Here is a 25,985-nt window from a genome sequence, read left to right as displayed (position 1 = left end):
AAAACATGTCCAGACCAGTCGTCAAGCAATAGGATGAGGTGAGATGTCATCAGCTGGCGCCCCCCGATGAGATCTGACTAAAAGATGACTGCGGCCTATTGGCAATTCTTGAAAGACGCCTGTTGGCCAATCAGCATCCACAAGGGTTACGAATATTGGTGAAATCAATTTTCCCATTATGCATAAAAATATATGCAAAACTGTCTGGTTCTGAGTCTTTCTGGTTCTATCCAGTTGGGTGTAAGCAGGGCTTCTTATCTTGTTTACTTCATCTCATACAATGTCTACCTGTTACTTGGCCTTGTTCTTATCCTCACCAGCTGGCACCATCCTCTGATGCTGGCCATCATATGAGAGGCCTAGAGTCTACTGTATCCTCCTGCACCCCACCACTTGACTTTGGGTCTGTTCAAGATGTGTACAGGCCTTGAAGTCTCGAAATAACTGCAGTAATATTAAAGTTTGTAAAAACCATACATGCATCCTTTAAGTCATAGAAAATCACCACACAATTCACCTGTTGTCTAAAGTTATTAAGGTTACTATAATGATGTCTGCCTATTTCTCACCTTTTGCCAATCTTAATGGTAAAACTTCACGTATTCTCCATCAAATATAGTCTTGTCATTGCCTAGGCTACATGTATTTCACATGCAAAAATGCAACAGTTGGTTTGGTCTTAATATTGCTTACGTTAACAAAATTGGAAAAAACTTAGCTACATAGCTGCACTAATCAACATAAAAGTTTCAAAATAAAAGCGATAGTTCGTTTTTTGCAATTAGAAGAATTTTCCCCTTGGGGAAACTACAATGATACCATGACCTCTACGGAAATAAGTTGACGGATATCTATCGTACAGTAGCAACGGATGACTCTAATCACAGAAATACATTTTTTTATTTTTTGGAAGGGGCATCTCAGTCAAAAGGGCAGACGGGCTGTTGCCCGAGCAACTTTAGCCCTCCCTGTGCACATCCCTGCTGACACTTATATTTGAATCAAAAGTGAAAGCTTGTAAAGTTATTGCCACTTCCTTAAGTGTAGCGGACAGGCTTTGATGGATGTAGACGTTTTGTAAACTTGATATTTTAGCCTTCTACAGGAACCTATTTTGTGGTGAGTAGATCTACAATATTAGTTCTGCATTGTAACATTTCCTTATTATTATAGTTTGTTTACAAAAATCAAAAGTATTCCACAGTTAATGAAATCTTAAGCTGAAAAAGCAAAATATCAGCACAAATTAGCACAGCTATAAGCACATTATCAGCCACACACTTTTTACAAAACACTAAACACATTTCTTCACTTATAGCCTTTAGTCATTTGACAGTTTTGTAGCGACTTGTGTAATGTATAAGAGTCACTGTCTCCATAGCAAGTTAGGTTACAAACTTTTTCTCAAGGTTACAGTTTTTCTCAATTGCTTTTTCCTGCTTAATGAAACTGCATGTTATCCTCATCATCACCTCCAAAGCACAGCTGACAAATGCATTTTCATTGGGTTAACTCATTTTTCACACTCGGTCGACATATGAGAAGAGAAATTATAATTATATCCCAGTGCATGGGCAACTTTACATGTTCTGGGGTGTGCAATGGTTGACTTTTTACATAGGCCGTAGATTGTGTCAATAGTCTAGGTCTATTCAGAATATCTTTTTCATTTTGAAGAAATCACTTGTCCTTGTGGTTTCTAAAATACAGAAGTGCATAGTGGTATCAATTTTGCTTACTTCCCATGCTTGTGTGTCAGCTCACAACAATAATGATAAATAAATAAAAGAAATAATAGAGTAGAAAAAGAGAACACATGTGCCATCAAGTAATGTGGATTGTAATGTAGCATCTTTCATTTAATTGCTCCCAGATGCAGGGGCGCCTTAATACCACCTGAGGCCCCTGGGCTATATGTTTTTAAGCCCCCCCCCCCCCCCCCCTAACCGCAAATACTAATTATGATACCCGGCCCGCGATCTGACCCGCATATTTACATAACGTGCGCTTTTGGTTGATATAGCCTAACATGCAGTGTAGCCTATCATTATTGAGCCTATGTAAAACATTTACATAAACAGGAACAGAAAGCCCTTAATCACGTCAACCTATGACATCGCTTATCAAAAAGGTTAGCCTACTGCACGAAAACAACAGCGTTGAACTTTTACAACATTATAGGCTAAGTTAAAAGATGGGTTACACATATGGACGTTTCAAGCTTTTCAAAAGTGCATGTGTTTGTCGTGTCGGGGGGTTCCCCAGGAGGTTTTTTGAAATTCTGTCTACTTAACACACCATTCTAACACAGATTGGGAGGGACAGAAATACTTTTAGCCTACAGAACAAGCAGCTCGCTCATGTGACTTGAACATTGGCTACCTTATGCATTATCACTACACTTCCCAACATGGAGACATATCCCACGTTAACAATCAGAAAACATAACATAGGATATTATTTGTGCGAATATGGGTTAGCACAAACTTAGCATTTGGTGAACGGAGATGCAGATCACTAATTCATTTCTTTGCGCAACAGTCCATGTTCTGCGTTCACTCCAGTGAGACAAGTGAAATAGGCCTACATGTTTTTAAAGCCGTTTCATTGCCAGTCTATTTGCTACGATATTTACCTGCTATGCCTTCTTTTTTCATGGACAGTTACAGGAATCCACGTCATTCGTTTATCGTTGCTTCAATCCAACCGACGTTATCTCCAGAGTTTGTAAATTTGTCAGTCAGTTTCAGCCTCTCCTGTAGCTCCTCTACTTTGGGATTTATTAAGTTTTGTTACATTTTGTTACACTTTAGAAGAGAAGGCAAAGGGGGCCTCTGCATCGATGTCATTGTAGAGCAGTGCAATGTGCTCAATTATGTAGGCTAATGACTGACGCCGCGAATACGGACACGGCCGTTTATTATTATTGATTATCATTATTATTATTAGGAGGCCCCTCATTGGTCGAGGCCCCTGGGCTTCAGCCCAGGTAAGCCCCTGCATTAAGGCACCAGTGCCCAGATGATAACCCAAAAGAATACAGACCTCTCATCAGACAGATTTGTACTTTGGGTCTGAATAATAATTGTTTTGCCAAATTGTTTTCTTCTCTCCTCCTCTTTGGCCGTGTCTTCTTTGTCCTCTTCTTAAAAATCAGCAATGTCTCCTTCTTTTATTGACTTCTGCAAGGCCTTCAGATTTTCCTTGACCAGGCTGGAGTTATGTTTACCAGTCAGCAGTATACATAAGGACCGGAAGAACCCCAGTGCAGTTGCCATTGTTGTTGTGTTTTGCAACCTTGCAAAGGCAAAAGTTGCAAAACCTTTACTCCTAGGTCAGATGTTTTTTTTTTTACCAATTAGCTGTCTGACAGCCTTCAGGATATGTGCAGCACATATGTGGAGAACAGGTCTTCAGGTCTTCTGATTCCGGCAAATAGAGAAAGCACTGTCAAGCTAGCTACTTTATCTGTTAAAGGCCATCAGAAAACTCTGGATTAGAGCCCGGCTGTAGTCTGTCTCTATTTGGTGCACCCTCAATTTGATGTGTTGCGACTTTTCGGACAAATTGCATCAACCAAGAAGTTACTGGTGGAATAGAATGCTCATTTGTCAGCATTTCACACACTGGCAGTGGGGGTGCATTTTCACCACCAGGTAGAGTCAGAGCATACTGTAGTAGAGGACTCTTTTATTCTGACCTGGTACCTTACAACAAACACTCCCTGTGATATCAAGATGTAATGTCACAGGGGCCTTTCTTCTTGGGTGCTGGACAAGAGTGTTAACTCCGGTCTCCATGTACATTTGGATTGCAAATGGATCAACTTGGAAATGTTGCATGTATCCCTGCATCTTATGGAATCTGACATCGCTTTCTTTTATGGTGTTTTTGTATAAGATACATTTTCCGTAAACATATCATCATGTAATCGCTTTCCATTTGATAGTTTTGAGGACATTTCTGTTGAGACACCTGGTGATATTTCCTGCCATCATTTCTGCCACAGGTTTTTTTTCTCAGTCTTCTGTAGTAGAGTTGGCTTACTCCTTTATGAACAGCCCTTGCTATTTTCCCTCTTCTTGTATCGCTAGCTGTCTTGAAATTTCTTTCACTTATTTTGTGTGTTATTTTCTCTATCTGTTGATCTCTGTGTGTGTGTGTGTGTGTGTGTGTGTGTGTGTGTGTGTGTGTGTGTGTGTGTGTGTGTGTGTGTCTGTGTGTCTCTGTGTCTCTGTGTGTGTGTGTGTCTCTCTCTCTCTCTCTCTGTGTGTGTGTGTGTGTGTGTGTGTGTGTGTGTGTGTGTGTGTGTGTGTGTGTGTCTGTGTGTCTCTGTGTGTGTGTGTGTCTCTCTCTCTCTCTCTGTGTGTGTGTGTGTGTGTGTGTGTGTGTGTGTGTGTGTGTGTGTGTGTGTGTGTGTGTGTGTATGTGTGAATGAGTGTGTGGTAATCGTGTTGGTTTCTAGGTTGACATGGTTTAATTAAGCAATAAGCCAAGAGGCCATAGGTTACACTGATTCTATAACAGCTATAGGGACGTTGTTAGGGACGATGCGCTAGCGGAGTTGTAGAATCAGTGTTACCTACAGACTCGAGTGGCTTATTGCTTTTCTAAAATTGTTACTATAAATACCTGGCAAAGTTTAAAGTAAAGGCACAGCAACTAGAAATAACAAGTTATTCCTAGATAATCATTCTTCCGCCAGTATATATATTTCCTCTATCTGAATGTATCAGTTGTATCAGTTATGGTAGTGCAGTAATATAGAACGAAATGCGGTCCATATTACTGTGGTAATGTATGGTGTATGTTTATGGTGGATTTTACAACAATATCGAACGTGATTCAGCCAATCACAATCAAGGACTGGAACTATCAGTTTTAGAATAGATGGTTATTGATAGACAGATGGTGGTTGGCCATTACTTCAGAACTGCAGTGTGGAGACAGTGTGTGGAACAGTTCACTCTCAACCTTCCTCCCCTAATTCTCTCATAGAGTGTTTTTTTTAGTTCATCTTGCAACATTTTATAACTTTTTTCTTGTCATGGACACATCCATATGTATGTCACGCCTGCATACATTGCACTGAAGGCCTCTGTGTTTGGGTGTGGGGCATTTGGTAGCCAGATTACAGCTACTTTCACCTTCAGTGTAGATGTTTTGTTTATGATACATTTGTCAATCAGTGAAGGGATTAAGGGTGACAAGCTAACCATCAGCTAAGCCATTCTATCTTTATAAACACTGTTGTCCAAAATTCTGCAGATGTATGTTGGCTGTTTCACAGTGTCTAATGCAGAACATACTATCATTACAGAATGGCGAACAGATTGACTACTGAAAATATTTTTTCCCAGACACTATACAATGCTGTGGCTTGTTCAGTAGCTTTAAAACTAATCTAAAAAAATACTTAAAATCTCTCAACAGTGCACACACAATGTTAGTTAATCACTCCCCATACTTTTAGCTTCACTCTTCTCTCCAATGGGGTTGACAGGGTGTGTGTGTGTGTGTGCGTGCGTGCGTGTGCGTGCGTGCGTGCGTGCGTGAATGGGGGCTGTTGAGTTGTGTGCGGCGCACGCCGCTACACCCCTGATCATGTGGTGCATATACTGTATGTGTACCTGTGGAACAAATGTAACTTATTGATATTTGCTACATGTTTTTTTTTTTACTTATTGAGCGATGTTTTGTTTTAAAAATGTTGTATTTGTATTTGTGCTTGTATATTGTATTTGTGCTTCCTGTAGGACTGCAGATGTAATTAGCCCAAGGCTAACTCTGGTGCAATGCATCAAATGTTTACATGTATGTTTTAATTGCACACTGTCCCTTACAAACAAATTGAAAATTGAAAAATTGAAAAAGAAAAGGCTTAATATTCTGATCATTATTCTATCACCATTTGCAGTAGACTTGCAATAGAACATGTAATGTACACATGTCAATAGAGTGCCCTTTCTGATAGTTCTGGTCCTTGGTTATGATTGACTGAATCACGTTCGATGCTGTTAAGGATCAGAAGAATTATGATGCTTTGCTATTCGGTCATCTGATCTGACTGTCCGGCTGAGTGCACATACCTGGCTTGGCTTGGCGTGCATGTTTCACTCTTTGAAGAGTTGTGAAAGTCGTCTAATAATACCAGGACAGGAAGGAGACAACGGTCAGCAACCCAGCATGAGGTTGTGTGCTGGGGCAAGGGTCAGAGCCATGCTGACATGCAAAGGGTGTCCGTTTGCTTCCATGATGGCCATCAGCATCAAACAGGGGGAAGAATGGAGATATAAACAAAGTGGTGTGTGTGTGTGTGTGTAAGAGAGATAATAAGAAAGACACATGAGAGAATGAGGAAGGGATGAATAATAATGAAAACAGTAGAGGTACAGCAGCCAGTGTGAGAAAGAAAAGAGGGTGTGGTGCTTGGCTGTGCAGGCAGAGACTCCTTGCTATCAGCAGGTTGAAGCAGCTCAGGGAATTAGAACTATGTTGTTTCTCTCTTTAATGTCTCACTTCTCTTTTGTTTCCCTTGCCATTTGTTTACAGACATTAGTGGCACTATGGAGATCGCCTGTACACCGTTGCACCAGAGAGTCACAGAACCTTCTCACAACTGAAGAAGCTGCAATACCCGAGTTTCACAACGAGTTTGAGTTACTGGTCTTTGCAGCATGGAGGAGACATCTAGCTGCCCTAATGTCAGCATTCATTGCCACGATGAGAAAAGGGACAAGAATAAGCGCTACACTGTGAGTACACATTACAGTATCTCCATCCCTGCAGTTGTCTCGTGAGATTGGTGGGGAAAGAGCAGGTTGTGTTATCCTAAATTCCTACGTCGTTCCGTCATTCAACTGATGGAGCAATTTGTCAGCAATACCCTCCTGTTGTGTTCGTTTTATGTTTACTAGTGTTAACTTGTTAGAAATCCATAGTAACACACATACTGTCATCTAATGTTGTGATAGACCTTTGTATCAACTTGTGTTCTATTGAATATAACCAGTTCTGTACTTCCATTTGCTATTTATGGCCTGCAGGCCTCACTGACCTGAGCTCATGCAAGTCAGAAAAGGGAAGATTCTATTGGGGAAAAGTTCCAGTGGGGGCTGGCATAGAAGCAAAGAGGGGGAGTGAGGATGTGCTTGTGTGTGTGTGTGTTTTAATGTACAGTACAGAAGCACACATACAGTCCATCTGATCAATAAGTATGTGCCTGGACTCAATTTTATACACTGACCATTTTCTCACCCATTAATTTCAAATGGCCGGTCATTTTTGACCGGAAATACACGTGGGTGTTATAAAGTTAAATAAAGCACTGAAATTGTTATAAAAATGATCTAAATGTGTTTTGTGTGTTCAGATGCCCTGTGTTAAAGGAATTATCCGGAGTAAAATGCACTTTAGATCGATTTCTGGATGATTGGGGGTACATACGTTGAGTTGACATCAAAATTATGTCATTCGGATGTGTTTTGAGAAAGTTCGATTGTACCGTTTTCAGTCACAACTCGTAGCCTGGAAGTGAGCGGGGCATTTCAATTGTGCCGCTACAAAACGCTATTTCTATACCTCTTCTACAGTTCCAAACAACATAACACTTACGTGGTAGTGAGTAGAGGGTCCCTAAAGCCAAACCGAAGTACCCCGAGGTCTTTATGTGATCGAATAGAGAGTCCAGAATGAATTTCATCAAGCCAGTACCTTTACAGAAATGTTGCCATCTTTGCCGCCACTTTGAGGGGAAAGTCCGTAGGAGTCTTATTGCTGAGTGTGTTGTAACATGCTCTGGAAATTCACAATTTCGTCGCCGTTTTTAAAAAAAAAAAAAAAAACATAGTCCAGTATTTCTTTCGAAATTGAAATGAAGTTGTATGGACTGGACTATGTTTTTTTTTTTTTAAACGGCGACGAAATTGTGAATTTCCAGAGCGTGTTACACAGCAATAAGACTCCTACGGACTTTCCCCTCAAGGTGGCGTCAAAGATGGCAACATTCCCGGAAAGGTACTGGCTTGATGAAATTCATTCTGGACTCTCTATTCGACCACATAAAGACCTCGGGATACTTCGGTTTGGCTTTAGGGACCCTCTACTCACTACCACGTAAGTGTTATGTTGTTTGGAACTGTAGAAGAGGTATAGAAATAGCGTTTTGTAACGGCGCAATTGAAATGCCCCGCTCACTTCCAGGCTACGAGTTGTGACTGAAAACGGTACAATCAAACTTTCTCAAAACACATCCGAATGACATAATTTTGATGTCAACTCAACGTGTGTACCCCCAATCATCCGGAAATCGATCTAAAGTGCATTTTACTCCGGATAATTCCTTTAACAAAGTCAAGGAGCCTCATGATAGTCAGAATAAGTTAACAATATTTTTGAGAGAAAATAATTGTCAATCGGTCACATTTGACTGTGAACACAACAAGAGGGTTAACAAAATAGGACTTCTGTAGGCTAGTTAGTATAAAAGCCTTTATGCCAGTGACGGTCTGGCATTTGGGCAGATGCCAGAAGGGCCGCGGACCCTCGTGGGCCGTTTGGGCCAGCCAACCACGGAGCGGCATGTTTGTCGGGTTTGCGCGGCCCATTTATCGTAAAGACGACTTTACAATATCTCTCGGCCCACTGTTACATGACTTACGCATAAGTCATTAACTCTAACTCCCTTTTCCTCTTTCATAAATGGAAACTTATCAGTATTTATACCAGACATGACTCTCTACACTACAGTCATGGTGACCCTCAATATTTACATCAGTCTACATTCTTTTGTAACCTTATTCAATCAAATGATTTAAAAGTGCATTGTTTGAAATTGGAATACAATAAATATGCTGCCTGTATCTTTTATTTTATTATTGGTTTACAAAAGTTAAGCTACATGAAGCAATGACTTCTGGGAATTTCAAAACCGAATGCGTCTACTTCCTTCAGCACAGAGAATTGCCGATCTAGCATGCCTTGATCCTCGGAATTTTCCCCTTATAAAAGCTAATAAACTGCCCCCAAATGCACTTCGAAACATAAGAGAATGTCTGCTTAAATTCAGTTAAGGTGCTACGGTTGAAAATCTACAGTCGGAAATTGACACATCTCGCCACGCACTGGGACAGCCTGAAAAAGTCTCCTCTAAACGAGTAGGCCTATACAGTCAAAGCGTCGGACTTTGATGATGCCGCGGAGATATAGGAAGATACAAAAATAAACCTGGTGAGCAAGAAATGTGCTACCTGCAAGAATTGTGCATAGTTGTATAGTTTTTTTACCACAGTCACGGCCCTAGAATAGCTGTGAAAATAGGGGCGAACGCGCCGCAGAGGGGGCAGCGTGCATCTCACTCGCAAAATGAAGCATTTCTGTGGGGCGCCTGCCATAGACCTCGCAGTTGCAAAATCAGCATGAACATTAACGGACAGCTGCTTCCGTTCAGGGGCGCCTGCAGGAATTAATGCTATGGTACGCACACCCACGCCGAGTAAAAGAAAACAAGTAGCCTGCGTGCGTATTCTCTCTCCTGCTCAAACAAAATGTGTGCACGTTAATTTTGATAACGTGTTCACTAACTTTACGTAATAGAAAATGGTAAATAGCCTGATGGCATGCAGCTAATGGGATACTGTGCATAGTTGGGAAGGTATGGTAGGCCAATTTGGTTTGAATACACACACACACAAGGGAAATTTTATCTCGCTGTTGAGCCTGATGGTACGCACAGTGCGTACGGACGTACACCTGCAGGCGCGCCTGCTTCCGTTGACCGATTAAAATCTAGTTACCATGCTGTCAACTAAAGCACACATCCTGTACCGGGCATGGCTATTAAATTTGCGTCAAAGGCTGATAGTTTCAATTGTAGATGCACTCTTTAAAGTTAATAGCAGCCTCCTCACATTCCTTATTATTTCAGATTTAAAATGCACACCAGTGCATTATATAAGGCTACAATTTAAATTGACATTTTAAAAGCTATTATTTCCTCTTGTTTTCCACCTCGCAAACTCTACTAGGCTACAGTAAAAGCGCATCATCTTTTGGCTATTGCGCAAAAGCCTCTTGTTCTGATATTTATTCATTTCATATTCTTACAACAACATAGCTTGTCACAACACCAATACACAGCCTTAGTATAAGGCCTACAAGTTGTGCATTGATATATCCATGTTCTTGGTTTAGTCTTTATGCATAGCCTATTAAAGTTAGAGTTAATCACCAATGGGGCTACAAACGTGTTATGTCCGTGCATGTGAAGTTATATCTGTGTGTTGCGAGCACATGCATGCCGTCCCCGTGTGGGCCGCTGGTTGGTGAAAATGCCAGGGCCGTTTTTTAATCCCAGTCCTTCACTGCTATATGCTATAGTACAAACGTTATCATTTGTGTAGAAATACAGGTTGCACATGAGGATTCAAAACGATGGAAGTGGGCCAAAATCAACATAACAATATACATTATTTTTTTACCATTCTCCAGGTTTACAAAGTGGTGGTTACTGTTGGAAGACATGAATGGTTTGTCTTCAGGCGATACTCAGAATTTGATAAGCTGTGCAATGTGGTAAGTAGAACTGCTCCTGTTCAAGTCTAACACGTATTGAGCAGAGCTGTGAAGAACCTATATTTCCAGACATATTTCTTATCTGTACTGATCATGTGAGTGGAAGCATGACCTGATAGCTCAAATAATGACCTGATAGCTCAAATGATGACCTGATAGCTTAAATAATGACCTGATAGCTCATTTAATGACCTGATAGCTCAAATGATGACCTGATAGCTCAAATGATGACCTGATAGCTCAAACAGAGGGCTTTTGGTGCCCAGAATAAACAAAGCATTCCACATCTCAGTCCAGTAGTTTGGTACCCTGGAAATGCAGAGTTCTCGCGAGAGCACAATGGAATTGTCTCTGCGAGACACTCTGGCAATGAGCAATGATGCACATTACTTTTACCCCTTGCATCCCGTGGAACTAATCAAATCGGCGTATATGATATAGGCGGGCCAGAGGCGAGCTAAACTGATGATGACTGCAACGTTGGAGGTCAGTAAACATTGATCGTAGTGTTATCCAATTGCGTCTAAGTCCGGAAACATTCAGAGTAAACATTGGTCTAGTGTTATCCAATTGCGCGCAGTAAGATTTTCAAATGCATGCTTGGTGCCACCCCTCGAGTTGGGCCATTACATTGTTTGTGGCCAGACCCTTAATCTTTCTAGATTACCAGGGTCTGGATTTTCCAGGCTAGTAGTTTGGTTGGAGATAAGCTGTTCTTCAGGGACATGCTTATTTATATCCACGGTTTTATCAAAACACTTTTTTCCCATTTCCTGTAATACTTGAATTGTCTTATCCCTGTAAAACTATATGCCCTTTGAAGAAGTCATTTGACCTTGTCCGATTGAATGTTCTTTTGAAAGTGAAAGGATAGTGAATGACATGGTTTTTGAAACATTAACAGCAAATGTAAAGATTTATGGTGCTTTGTTTTAAAACGAGCGAGCGTGAGGATAGGCATTCTGAGAGGAGTACTGGAACAAACTCAAAAATATGTCATGCAATTGTGAAATAATAATGGCTGTTTGTCAATTATGAAGGAGGCTTTCCGTTTCTTCATGAATCATTGCATGTTATTTTTATAGTTGAAAAAACTGTTTCCTTCCCTGAACTTGAAGATCCCTGCCAAGAGGATATTTGGAGACAATTTTGATCCAGGTATACACATATTTGATGTCACATGACTTAACTTTGAATTTAGATATTTAATGAATCAAAGATTAATGAATGGGCAGTATCAAATACTCTTTTTGAATTAACTTGCTTTCATAAATTTACTTATTCTGAATGAAAAACTAAATGATGACTGATCTGAAACTCCTCCAATCAGAGTTTTTAAAGCAAAGGAGGACGGGGTTAAATGAGTTCATCCAGCGAATCGTGTCCCATCCGCAACTCATCAGCCAGTGAGTGCATTGGCTAGTTATGCAGTACATCTCATGCATATTATTATTCACTACATTATTCACTAATCAGTTCTGTAATTCATCCCCTAATGGTAGCCAGTGTGGGCTGTATAGACTTCTAACAGCAGTGGCTTTGTTTTAGTCGTAGTCAGACATTTAACTTGTGCCTTTTTATCTTTTTTTCTCTTGCTGACTCAAACACACAGTCCTGATGTGCGAGCTTTCCTTCAGATGGACTTCTCAGAAGCTAGAAATATTAAATTGGGTCCATCTGGAAATCGACAGTAAGTATGACACCCTTTCACTTTTTAGTCAAGTCTGTTAGGTTGCCTTCACACTGGGTCCGTTTAACTGGACCGTACCCGAGTGTGATTACTCCCCCCTAGCCCTGACCCAGCTGCTCTCTGTTCACATTACATTTTTGTTTGTGGACCTGGGTCCATTTATGTCATAAACACTAGCTTCTTTTTACCAATATCGATTGGCAACGTCACAAAAACAGCAGTTTATTTCCTGGTTTTGGAACAGATAGAATTCGAACTGCACCAGAGTTCTAACGATCCGTACCCCAGACCCGTCTTCTAGCGGACCCTGGTTTGGATGAATAGGAATAGCTAGGAATAAGCAATTAAGGAATCCTTGTTTGTTCTAATGATGCTGTTTATTGTTCTTTGTGTATGATGGACAATATCATAAACACTCTGCCACTTCTGCTAAAAGGTTGAACAGGTAAAAACATGGTGATAGTCAAGCCAGCAAGCATCAATGCAAGCCTGATGCTAAATGATTATTTTAGTTGTATTGAGTCATCACATGGCCTTACAGCATCCAGGAAGCAACCAATACATCACAAACTTTAATTTTTTTTTACCTTAAACTTCATTGTGTTGATTGCTTGAGCGATTGATCGATTTCCCCTCCATTGATTGGTTGGTTGTTCTGTTGCAGGTCGGAGGCTCCGTCGGGCCTGGTGTCCCATACACAACAGCCTCAGACGCTCGGCTGCCAGTGTTCACTTCCCAGCCTGCAGGGTCCGACGGTGGTCAACGATGAGGCCATGCAGAAGATCAGCGCCCTGGAGACAGAGCTGGCCCGCCTCAGAGCTCAGATTGCCCAGATTGTCCTGGCGCAGGAACGCCACGCAAACACAGCTGGTGAGAGGGGGACGTGTGTGTGTGTGTGTGTGTGTGTGTGTGTGTGTGTTCGACCTCAGAGCAGGCCCGGGAAGGTCACACACTCTCAGAAGTGTTTTGTCGAGGGTATAAGTATATATACTCTTTTGATCCCGTGAGGGAAATTTGGTCTCTGCATTTATCCCAATCCGTGAATTAGTGAAACACACTCAGCACACAGTGAACACACAGTGAGGTGAAGCACACACTAATGCCGGCGCAGTGAGCTGCCTGCAACCACAGCGGCCCTCTGGGAGCAGTGAGGGGTTAGGTGCCTTGCTCAAGGGCACTTCAGCCGTGCCTACTGGTCAGGGTTCGAACCGGCAACCCTCCGGTTACAAGTCCGAAGTGCTGTAACTGTAACATCCATTCCAGCATTACTCACAATATCTGTAATATATTGACTTATTGTTTCCATAGCAGCATGTGATTGTTTATTTAAAATATAGATTAGCCTAGATACATTATTTCATTGTAGTGCGCAGGGTAGAACACACATTCTCTCCCTGCACTGATCTCCCTCAAACAGGTTGGCTTCAGCCCGCACCGCTTGTGCAAGGACTGTTTATGCAGACTACAACTGGTGCGGTGTAGCCTAGACAACTTTGCAAAGTTAACTTAAATGCATCAATTTTGAACAAAGTTAGTATTAGCCCACTTATCACAACATTGTCAATCGTGTTGTCAATTCAAACACTAATTTATTCAAACGTCTCTTTACCGAACTACCTGTGGCTTAATTGCGGAGGACGTAAAGAAAGCACCTGTTTGATAAAATGAACCAGTAGTGGAGAAATAACTTTTTAAGAATATAACCATATTTAATTCAATGTGTTATATGTTCTATTTTTGGTAGCCTACTGTACTTTAATGGCCAGCATTTTCTGTATTCATTGAAGCCTCTATGTTTACAGGCTTGTGGCAATGCGCAATGTGCTACAGGTGCCAAAAAAGTCTATGTTTGGTACTGCCAATTTGTTTTGTCTTGTCATGGTTCGTGTGTGCAATAAACATTACACTTTGTGAGAAAAGAAATTGTAGCTGAGAATCGTAATATCAATTCTAAGCTAAACAATTGTGATGAATTTTGCTCCGAATCGTGCAGGCCTACTTCATATCCTCATATCCAGTAAGGTCTGCTGTTTATTTTGATATATGGCTTGCCATGGGTTGAGTGAAGTGTTTGTGAGATATTTCACCGTGAGTAATGGGTGTGCAGAATGCAAATATGATTTAAATTCATGTATGTTCAACGTCTGTCTATCACAGCAACTTGATATCATCAGAAAGCCCTGGTTCCACTCGTTCACATGATGCAAAGGATATATGTGTGACGAGTACTCCACGAGCAATACAATTGAGAAGGAGGGGTTTGAATTTGGACGCAACTTTAGTCAGTCAGCCACATATTAGGTTGGGCAGAAGACACATATAGCCTCATTCTAGATCCGGCCATACATTTCTTGTTAATGCAATTATCTAATCAACCAATCACATGGCAGCTGATTCAATGCATTTCGGGGGCATCCTGGTCAAAACAATCTCTTGAACTTTCACAATCTCCTCAGTTACTGGGATTTTCACGCACAACCATTTCTAGGGTTCTGTATGCAGCAACAGCCTCAGACGCTCGGCTGCCAGTGTTCACTACCCAGCCTGCAGGGTCCGACGGTGGTCAACGATGAGGCCATGCAGAAGATCAGCGCCCTGGAGACAGAGCTGGCCCGCCTCAGAGCTCAGATTGCCCAGATTCTCCTGGCGCAGGAACGCAACGCAAACACAGCTGGTGAGAGGGGGACGTGTGTGTGTGTGTGTGTGTGTGTGTGTGTGTGTGAGCATGAGCTCAACCTCAACCTCAGAGCAGGCCTGTGAAGGTCACACACTCTTTAAAGGTCCCAGAAGTGATTTGGCGAGGGACTGCTGTTTAACTTTAGCAACAGACAGAATATTGTATATAAAACCCATTTAATTAGCTATATAAATGATACTTCCACACTTGCATATACATACAGCATATGCATGGTTATTTTGGAGCACTGAACTATTTTCTTGTAGGGTGTTCAAAGAGAAATCAGGTCAATTTTAACACAGAGCTCAGTTGATCATGTTCACGGAATACTGTGGGTCAGAAAAAGAAATGAAAACAAAAAAACAGTGCAGTCTGACGCGAGTTAGCCGGCTAACGGCTAAAGCAGCCAAAGTGCAATGTGGACATGTTCTAATCTGTACCTTTGTGCCTTCTAACAGACTCAAGACTTTGAGCTTCCATCCATGTTTAGTCAGAGAGGATTGAGGCGGTTAGTGTTCCAGAATCTTTGGTTCAGTAATTCTGCTCCTAATCCTCATTGACTTCCTTTCCTGATTCCCACAGCTCCCCCTCCTCCGCCACCTCCTCCTCCTCCTCCCCCACCCTTACCTCCACCGCTACCCCCAACCGGTAGTAGGTGTTCGGCCATTGAGCTCATCAGAGAGCGCCGCGGCACAAAGGGCAACAGCCTACAGCAGACTGTGCTGGTCAAACAGCCCAGCATGCTAGACGTGCTCAAGGACATGGGCAAGGTCAAGCTGCGCTCCGTCCAGAGGTGAGACATTTGTGTGTGTGTGTGTGTGTGTGTGTGTGTGTGTGTGTGTGTGTGTGTGTGTGTGTGTGTGTGTGTGCGCGTGTGTGTGCATGCAAACTGAAAACAAGTTTTGCAAGTTGTTTTGCAAGTTGCCAACATGGTTTCACCTCTGGCTTGTGGCCTAGACATGCTTAAAGCTGTCTTCTGAGTGGCATAATTGCATTATCCAACATCTTACCATGCACACAGAACTACAGGACTACTGTTGGACTACTTTTTGCACCTTCACTCTATGACACTCACTCTCTTGAGCACCTCACCATGCGCACAGAATTACAGGCCAGTCCCGGCCCTGTCACTGCAAGCGTCTCATGCTTGATCACCCTCAAGCACACTGTGGATTTTTTTAATTTAATTTATATAGTATTTTTAGTTTTGTTATTTTTCTTATCTTCTCCTGTCTCTATTGTACAGTAGAGTTTGGTTATATGTTTATACTTATATTTACCATTTCTGCTGTAAGTGCATGTTTTGGGCACTTATCGGGCATCTATTTCGGCAGAAATGCGCTGCTGTTAAGAAACATTCAAGAAGCACAATAATTAGAAGGCTGTAGTCAAGAAATAGATCCTGTGTTCTTTCCTTGACTTGGATGGAAACTATCATGAGGTTAAGTGAACATGTGATTCAGGATTCAGAAGTCATAAGGATTTAGGAAAAGACAGCAACAGTGCTAAAATAATCTGACTGATCTAGACTAGGCTATGTATTAATACGATAGTGAATATTATTGACTTGAGTCATGTTGGATCATTTGTTGTTACTACAACAAATAATTGTGGGATGATATTATTTCCTTTTGGGATAAATTAATTAATCAATTACTAATTCAACATCTGAAACTTCCAGCTACAAATAGAGGGAAATTTAACTTGATGTCAAAGTTCAGCTAGATAGACTACAAAACACTTAGTAAAACACGGCACAGAATCTCAGCAATTCCACATGTGGCTTAGACACTCTGCCTACCAATTTCTTCAAAACTGTTTTTCACCTTATAGCGGCAGATGTCCTTCACATTGTAAATGCCTGGCACTTTTCCTAAGTAAATGAAAACAGCTGTTGTAAAGCCACTTTTCAAGAAGAATAACCTAATGCTTCAATACAGATCCAGGTAAAACATCAGTCCTAGTGCTACTGGACATTGGTGCAGAATTTGACCTTGTTGATCACAATATTTTACTACACAGACTAGAACACTGGGTTCGATTTACAGGCATAGTTATCAACTGGCTCAAATCATATCTTCAAGAAAGGAGCTTCTTTGTTGTCATCACCAACATTCTCTCAACACCAACGTCCTTGACCTGTGGTGTTCCCAGGGGGCATTTACAGAATTTGACCAGCTTGTAGTTGCCACGTTCATACATCTGAGACTTAAAAAGTGGTTAAGAACCTTCTTAAGCAAAAAAAAAAAAACAGGACTGTCCGACCTTAACTTTCTAATATGCCATAAAAATGCAGCTATCTGCTTAAAATCACAACTGATAACTTATCCATTATCTTCTGTACTGTATAGGCCTACTCATAATCAATCATCATAAATGCGTCTTTAATGTTTAAAACAAGTAATCTGTGTGTGTGTCCAGGCGGCCAGAGGAAGGCCACACCAAGCGAAAGCCCACCAACCCGACAGATGATGCTGGCTTCATAGCTGAGGCCCTGAAGAACAAGTTTGCCCGCAACTGGCACCGCGAGGAGAGCGAGAACCAGGGCAACTTCGACCTGCCTTTCCCTGAGCCCAAGCCCAAACCCCACACGGACACGCCTCTGGTGAGGACACAACCACCTTAATCACTGATTGTCATCAATTGTTGTCAATATTTACACTAAAGTAATACGTTTTTTTGCTGCCGCTAGGATGCGTCTGGATTTCTAGGCTAGAGCTTTTCACTGATAGCTATGTTTTTCTTCTGCTGGCTGAGTCTGTAGGCCCAGAGAAATTGTGTCATAAAACATGTTAATCTTTAAGGCCCGTACACACAAGTCCGACAAAATATTTGCACAAAATTATGCAGGCTATTAAACACATGTATTCTAATTCATCTGTACACACCGAGGACAAAATTAGTTTTCGGAACAGTCTCGTTTGATGTGAAATTTCGCATGTGAAAAAGAGCTCCTGACCAATCAAGTAATGAGTTTGCAGTGTTCCATTGATGTCACAAGTAGAACGACGAGCAGAAAAAGGTGACAGAATCTTGATCTTGCTGCCAACGATGACTAGTCTCATTAATAGGCGCATATGCCAAAGTTACAAAGAGTTTACGTTACAGCTGTGCATTCATATAAAAAGAGTGGTAAAAAAGTTAAAACGCTCAAAAGTATTATGCCACTTATCCTACCCTATTCATATCAATGGAGAACCATTCCTGTGAGAGCAGGCCTGCAAACTGCACCGCAGATCCACAAATCTAGCTAGGTTTATTTGTGTTTGAAATCAGGTGCCACTGCTACACATAGCCTATTTCAGGATGATTGCAAACACATGAGCCCATGTTGCATGCTGTGCCTGTGCACCTACTTTGGGGGTCTCAGATGATGCTGGAAAGAATTCCACACACGTTTCAAAACGGTAATTGTTATCGTCGAGAATTTTATTGTGGTTTACCAATACACCGGTAACAGTTACATCCCTACTCCCAGGTGTTCAAGAGTGTAAACTCCACAGACAGCTTTCCCCACTTCTTACCACCGTCCCATCATTTCATACCCAACCAAAAAGAATGAAATTAGATGAGAGCTTCTCACTGCACAGATGGGCATGAAAAAATATGACATTCATTCATGGAATGGACGTTTTAGAATAGGCCATTGCTTAGACATTTGAATGCATAGCTGGATGCAGCACATGATAATATAGCCCTTGTTATATACTTGTTATATAGGTTATGCTGCTGACGACAGCATTAGGCTATGTACAGGGTTACCACCAATGTCATTTCGCTTCACGTTCACCTCTAGGCCTATATAATCCTGTACGTTATGGTACAGTAGGCTCCTGTACGTTTCCAATATGACCCAGGGTAATATGCTGATTTAGCCTACAAAACAGAGGACTAAATTATAAGCGTGATATGTCATGTAGGCCTAATGTTTCTTTTAGGGTAGGCTATGTTTTTGCTGAAAAAGTAGCCTAGTTCGCCGGTCATTAGGCTATTCATTCATTCTGCATATCTTTGCTATCATTTTCTTTCAATAATGTCCAATGGCTTAAACATTGTCCTTTATTGTTTGCTTTAGGCTTACCTTTATATTTTATCCTACATTATTCAACTCACGTATTGTCATCTGATCTCGGGCACTGCCAGTCACAAAAAGCAAAAAGGTGCGCGCTCTGCACCTCTTTACGCAACTCCGACGCAACACTAAATATGAAGATGCCCTGCTTTCAGAGAATAACTTCCGTCCCTTGGTTGTGTAGGCTATATATGATATAAAATATCTATAGCCTACATTGTGTAGCTTACATTCAAATATTACTTTTCTGTTACGAAGCTGGGAATAGGCCTATGAGCGCAAATTAGGATGTAGTGGAGGCTAAACGCGAGTAAACGCAGTTTATCCACCTCTGAAATTTCAGAAATAGAGTTTAGGCCTACCCACCTCTTATTAGAGTTTATCCACCTCTCAAAAGCGTTTATTCACTTTTAACATTCAAAACTGTATTCTCCAATGCTATCCTATATTCCCAATACTGTACAATAACCTCCACCGTTATCAAACATGTTCTGAATGCCTTTTTTAAAAATCCGATACCGCATGGCGCAGTCCACCCCACCGAAATCGCAGAATTCATAGTTCACCCACCTCTTATTTTACCACTACATCCCTGGCACGAATGTACTTTTCCTCTCCTAAACGAAGGCAATTGGACATGTTGTGGTCAATATTAGATTGGTGAGAACACTAAATATACTAGATCACCTGTAAGAATGTTTCAATCATAGGTCTTAGTGTTTTTTTTAGATATTATGAAATAAGTAAGCTATATGTTTTTTCACTTTCTTAAGTGGGCTATAGTTCTCATTAGCAGTTTTATGCTAAACCGTGAAACATTAAGCTGCGTCCAAAAATGTCTTTAAAATCTTCTGATATTGATCATGCATATGGCAAAGAAAGACATGAGATCGTTGGTCTTGGAATTTTGATCGCACTTAGACCTCAGATTACTTGCAGTACCCCGGCATTACCACAAGGAAATGGTCGTACGTCAGGTTTGAACCTGACGTGGAGATAAGCACTTTTCCACGTCAAAGACGGCTTTTATAAATCTGAGCGTTGGCATGGATTTGAGCGTACGCATGGTCTAAGATCAAATCTGTGCGTAAGAACGCTTTACAAATGAGGCCCCTGAAGAAGGGTACTTAAAGGCCTTCCTCTTATGGGCAACTGTCAGCTCAACCAGGATTATTTTCTTGCCCTCAGTTGACCACAAGACAATGTCTGGACGGAGGGCTGTGTGCACCTCCAAAACTATCTCTTTCTTGGCTACATTTGGCAATTCCACCATTCACTCAGAAGTCAATAGGCTAGTCTAAAGCTTAGCCTACTGAAAGTTGATGCATGAACCTGGGTGACATGAGCATGAAATAGAATGCAAAATATTAAAATAATCGCACCGGACTCGACTCGATGTGTACACTTTGAGTGCATTTTCGGAGTAAGTAGTCCACCAGACAAAACTAAAAGTCAGTGGTTTTATAGAAGCCAAAAGTTGCTGGATTGTGACCCCAAACACAATCATATCAGTGTATTAAATCAAAGTTCCTTTGAGGTCAAAAATATCCAGGCAACACTCAGGTGTGAGGAACCACTGCAGGTTTATTCACGATACCGGAAGCAGGTCACTAGCAACAGCATGTTCCAGTAACACTACTCAAAGTTCTCTAGGGCGAAGCCCCATCTTATACATGTTAATTACATTGGTAATACAAATCACATGAGTACAATGGTCTTTTCCAAAAATCCTCATACATGCAGAAATACAACAATACATATACACTTCTTGGACATAGCATGTGATCCATGCGTCATACGCAAGTCATGTGGCTATTCCAAGTAAGTAGATAATTGGTCAATACAATACATATACATCCTTCAGCATTCTCTTGCCATAGTCTAGTTCCTGTCGGGATATTCCTAATATTACTGCCTAAGGCAGAATACCCTTAACCCGCGACAAAGGGGGTCGCATGACCTTTATTAGAAAATCATGACATGGAGAGAGCAAATGACAGATAAAGCAAAATTGATGCACAGTATTGAATGTATAGAAGACATACAAAGAATAAAAAAAAATGTTAGTAATCCAAAATTTCTCCTTCACCTTCTCATTTCAAAAATGAAGGTGTATTAAACATAAACATCGGTACATCTGACCTCATCAATTCCTACTGCATTTTAGTTGTTCAGCCACAGAAGTGAAAGTGACTTGGTGTAAATGCAATTTTCTCACATGTGCATCCGGCCATGGGCATGGATTGGCTGGTGTGTCTCACTTTTGTTGTCCTCTGTGTGTGTGTGTGTGTGTGTGTGTGTTTACAGTTTGGGCAGCACATGCTGAAGCGAGTGTGGAAGAGGAGTATCCATAGTATGGCAAGTCAATCATGCCACTATTACATCTAGTTCTTGCAGGTTTTAAGATAAAACCACCGTCAATAGCGACATTTTTACGCCGCTTATTACTGAGCGATTAGAGCAGACGCCGTAAAATGAGTGAAACTGCACTGCTTTTTACACAGCTCTGATGCTTTTCAGGAGTGGTGTATAATACGCTGTTGTATGCACTCTTTACGTCGTCTGTTACGCCGTGTGTGCACAAAGAGCGTTTTCCTCAAATGACAATTACCTCCTCCAGTCCCTCCCACAATCACTGAAATTGACCTGCTTTCGCCAAAACAGACCACACCAAAGTTGGCTATTATGTAGTTTAATATGTTGTTTGTTTGGGTAGCCTTAAAACTATCCAGTGTATGCACATTGCTGTCATTTTAAATGTGTCTGCCATGCATTGTTGTTGTCTATTATATATACTTATATATCATTTCGCTGAACCAAACCGTAGGTGGTTGATTAAATAGATGACAAAGTGCTTGTAAGCACAAAAATGCCACTTGCATGGCCACAGCGGCAGGCCAGTTCTCGCCTACAGCTTTTGAGTGGAAGGTTCGAATCCCGCTTAGGAAGCAACTTTTTCGCAGTGTTTTTTTTTTTCATTTGAATTTGCCTACATGTATTGATATTGACGTGTAATCGTTTGTAGGTAAAACTGTATTTTTTATGTAGTCTGAAAAAATATAGGCTTATCCATATGTAGGGCAGCACAGTTGCTGCAAAGATGATTAGGCTATCTTACGCTAGCCAATTTAAGATGATTACGTCCCCTTAGAATTATAAGGTTCTATCTGACATTTTTGTCAAAATTGAGTTATTGACATATTCGTATTCTGTGACACCTTAAGAAGATGAGGTGAGGTGTTTCTTGTAGTTGTATGCATTTTTGGACATTATATCTGAAGAGGTTTGTTCCACTTATCAGTATAACTCTATGGAATTCTAAAACCTCGAAGCTCAATATCTCAGAACGTAGATAGAACCCTATAATTCTAAGGGGACGATATCTTACGCTAGCCAATTTTTATGTAGTTTGCCACATTATTTGTCACATTCTAAATGCAGTACCGCTGTATGACCACAAGGGTGGAGTGGTTACCTCCTTATGAGCGCTGGCTGAAGTAGTGTTTGTATTTGTATGTGGTAAATCGAATTCACTGTCTTATTGAATGTTTTCATATTGTTTCATTTTTATGTATTTTACTGTATAATCACCATATAAGAATTTAGATTAAATAACAGGTTTTAACAGACAGATTAGAAATATACGCCGAGTAATTTTATGCCACATTATTCCAATTGGAATGTATTATTGTATTGACACACCTCATACTTTTGTAATAAAAGTAATTGTCCTAATAAAGTAATTGGAATTAGTAATATTTGTAGAAACTTGTAAAGCATATCAAGAGTAATGTAACCCTCTCTAAATGCTCTCATTTTCAGTCATGTATTTCCTGACCCATGCAGGCAAATAAAAGCTTCTTCATCCACGTCTCATAGTCAATCATCAGTCCAGTCAAACACAATGCAAGTTACAGTGGAGTTTTGATTAGAGTTCATGCCTTTGATGTGGCGAGTCTTTTGATGTAAACAAAAGAAGGCACTTGTGGGTCTCTCCCTCTTCCTTGGATGTGTACACCCACTCTCCTAAACGTCTCCCCAATAATTCAACACCATCCACTAATGGGACAGAAGACTGTGTAACTATGGCAGAGGACCTCGATCAGTTCTACTGCAGGTTTGACCAGCCTGATCATACACAGGAGAGGGAGGAGCTAACAGCCAAGCTCATGACAATGATAGTATGGACACCGAGGATGAAATCATTCTGAAGAGTACAAAGCCGAACAAAGCATCAGGGGCCGGATTCACAAACATTTTCTTAAGATGAATCTTATGTGGATTCCTAAGAAAATAAATAAGAAGTTCCTAAGAATCTTCTTAAATGATTTTCACCAATATTTTTGTAAGAATGGTCATATTTCTTATAGGAACTTCTTTATTTCCCACTTAAGAACTTCTTAGATAAGAATGGCCTGCATTGTTCATCTGTTACCTACCGTCAAACTTTAGTTTTGTTTACAAGTGGCAACCGTTGCTGCAGGGAAAAGTCATGCCTTCAAAAGCACTTGCGGCTAGGCTATCTTATGTTTGAAACGGGACCAGAACTGATCTGTGGACGTTTGCTGAAACACTTCCTGGTTTAATCTCCTTTAGAGAACTGTGGTAAAAAAACAAGGGCATGTGCATACATAATTAACAACCATCCATTTAGAACTAACGACTGGCCTTTGGCCATAGCAACTATCCATTTAGAACTAGTAATGGCAGTTTGTCCTGCAAGTTTATAAATTTGTTGATATGTGGCGGAAAGAAGTGGGGACTTTCACATCTACCTCATTTGGTCCAACCCTTTGGACTTTCCAGTTTGGTCCGAACCAAAATTGTAGGTGAGAAAGGTGCCACGGACCAAGGTCCAGATCAAAAGACCAACATTTGGTCCGACCTAACCCATGGTTCAGTTTATTTGCAGTATGAAAACACTTTTTGGATGGTTCAGACTTTCGGACCAATTACAGGAACTTCAGGCAACTAGCTATCAAATAACGGATAATAAATAGCCTAAAATGAGCCGTGGACGCATAAAGGGAGAGGAGATAGGCTAGTCCATTTAATTAGAATCTGGTCTGACAATCTGATCTAAAATACTGACATCCAAAACATTTTTTGAGAGGATAGGGAGGGAGGGGAAGGACAGCAGAGCCATGCTATCTGAATTCTGAAGCTAAAAAGAAATCTGCGGCAGCAGTGGTAGGCTATGTGAAACCATAAGAAAAAGAGGTGTTTTAGGTAGGAAAATGTCAACGTCAGACATGTAAACAAACCAATCAAAGGGAGACGCATAACACGTAGGTTGTATGGACAGGACGCGGGGATGTCATGCAAAGTTCTTTAGTTTGCCTATGGGAAGTCCCCAACCAATAGCATGAGGAATGGAACATCTTCACTGAGTATAATAAGACCACACACACACACACAGACATTATAGTAAATCACTGCTTTGGTTTGACTTGTTTGTATGGTTTATTGAGACCTCTATTATGAACATTATGTGAAGAAAATGACAAACAATTCCAGGCAGTCCAAGTAGGCAGTAGTTTTAAAGTTAATAGAAAAGAAAACGTGTATGTGTGTATCTCAAAATCCGTGTACCACATAAACGTAGCCATACATGTGGATAATGATTGTGAAACTACCCATTTTAGTTTGTTGCCTGTTGTTTGTTGTTTTTGATACTGCCTGTAGATGGCAGTGTGTGTTAAACACCTCTCAAACCTGACAGAGAGAAAGGGTAACTGAACTGGGATCTATAAATGTTGACAGAGAAGAAACAAAGCCAAACCCTGCATAGAGGTCCTCGGTGAATTTATGCTGGAACGTGTGCAGGTGGGTGAGTATGTCAGAGGAGACGCTGTAGAAGGACAGAGTTCCGGCCTTCCTGTCCAGAAACACTCCTACTCTGTTGCAGTCAAACGTAGTTGATACTTTGGGGAAGGCCTTACGATCATGGCTGGCAGTGTAGCTATGCCTACCTAGCCTGACAAATGTAGCCACATCTTGACACAGCAGGCCCCAGGATGTGTTGTTGAGTCCCAGACGACAGTCTCTCTCCTTTATTCCTCGTTTCCTGTATGCTGCTCCTATGTAGACCGATAAGCCTTTCCACTCGGACACACACACACACTGAGATATTTGAAATGGAAACTTATGATTTGTATATTCATACTGTACAGTAAGTGACTTATGTCCTGATGTGTCTGTTATGTGTTTTTCCACATATGAGATGACTTATTTCATTCTGTTCCTGTACTGTCCCCAGTCCCTGTGTATATCCATGTGTGACTGTGGCTTGTCAAAGTGGAAGACAGCTGCCTGCGCACAAATTGAAGCAGAAATACACTACACAACACAAATGTTGAAGAAAAAGTTCACATGTGATGAAGTCTTGGGTCTGTTATTTACCTAGTCTGATTCTGAAGGAGAATATCTGCCTTTTGGAGAGTATGAGCCATCGTCTAGTCACTGTGCGTCTTTGCATCAGTGTTCACTAAGCATACCATGCTTATGTCGACCCTCTGCCCAACGTAGCTGAAGGTGCCAGTGGTAAAGGTGATGATAGTGTCCGTAATGGACGTGGTAAAGACAGCAGGGGTAGTGAAAATAGGGCTCTGAAGAACTACAAAGTCACCCACGATAGGAACTGATTTGACCAGGCTACTTTAATTTATAGTAGAATAGGGTTTGTGGTTATAGTAATAGTTTACTATTGTTGGTTTACATGTGACTGCTTTCCTGTTCACTAAGCATTGTGGTTATAGTAATAGTTTACTATTGTTGGTTTACATGTGACTGCTTTCCTGTTTAGGTGTTATGTGGGTGAAATGACAAAAAAGTAAGCAAAACTGCTCAACTACATGTTCATGATCCAGTATTTACTGAAATGTGCATAATTCGAGGTTGTCATCCAGTGATGTCATAATATGCAAATTAGATGTGTAAATTTACCCCCTTCATAAACTTTTGTTCATACTCAA

The 25,985-nt window shown here is 41.0% G+C and overlaps 1 protein-coding gene across 2 annotated transcripts; it reads left to right on the top strand.

Annotated features, from left to right (window-relative positions):
• Positions 1-1,029: 1,029 nt before the first annotated feature.
• Positions 1,030-22,880, top strand: LOC143123098 (uncharacterized). Of its 2 annotated transcripts, none has more exons than XM_076284240.1 (11): positions 1,030-1,119; positions 6,553-6,755; positions 10,489-10,572; positions 11,691-11,730; positions 11,903-11,978; positions 12,185-12,262; positions 12,927-13,132; positions 14,751-14,936; positions 15,522-15,732; positions 17,361-17,544; positions 21,319-22,880. In XM_076284240.1, exons 2-11 carry the CDS (start codon positions 6,678-6,680, stop codon positions 21,397-21,399), a joined length of 1,224 nt encoding a protein of 407 aa, XP_076140355.1. In that variant the 5' UTR covers positions 1,030-1,119; positions 6,553-6,677; the 3' UTR covers positions 21,400-22,880. The 2 variants fall into 2 exon arrangements, with proteins under 2 accessions (XP_076140355.1, XP_076140346.1); XM_076284231.1 differs by having other exon boundaries at positions 11,658-11,730.
• Positions 22,881-25,985: the final 3,105 nt, after the last annotated feature.

This window comes from Alosa pseudoharengus, unplaced genomic scaffold, assembly GCF_046254945.1.
Source record: "Alosa pseudoharengus isolate Yale_2024_CS ecotype anadromous, Long Island Sound unplaced genomic scaffold, YU_APseudo_1.1 YU_APseudo_1.1_scf_1, whole genome shotgun sequence".
Taxonomy (NCBI): domain Eukaryota; kingdom Metazoa; phylum Chordata; class Actinopteri; order Clupeiformes; family Clupeidae; genus Alosa; species Alosa pseudoharengus.
The sequence above is the reverse complement of the archived record's forward strand: the minus strand, read 5'-3'. Positions and strand labels throughout refer to the sequence as shown.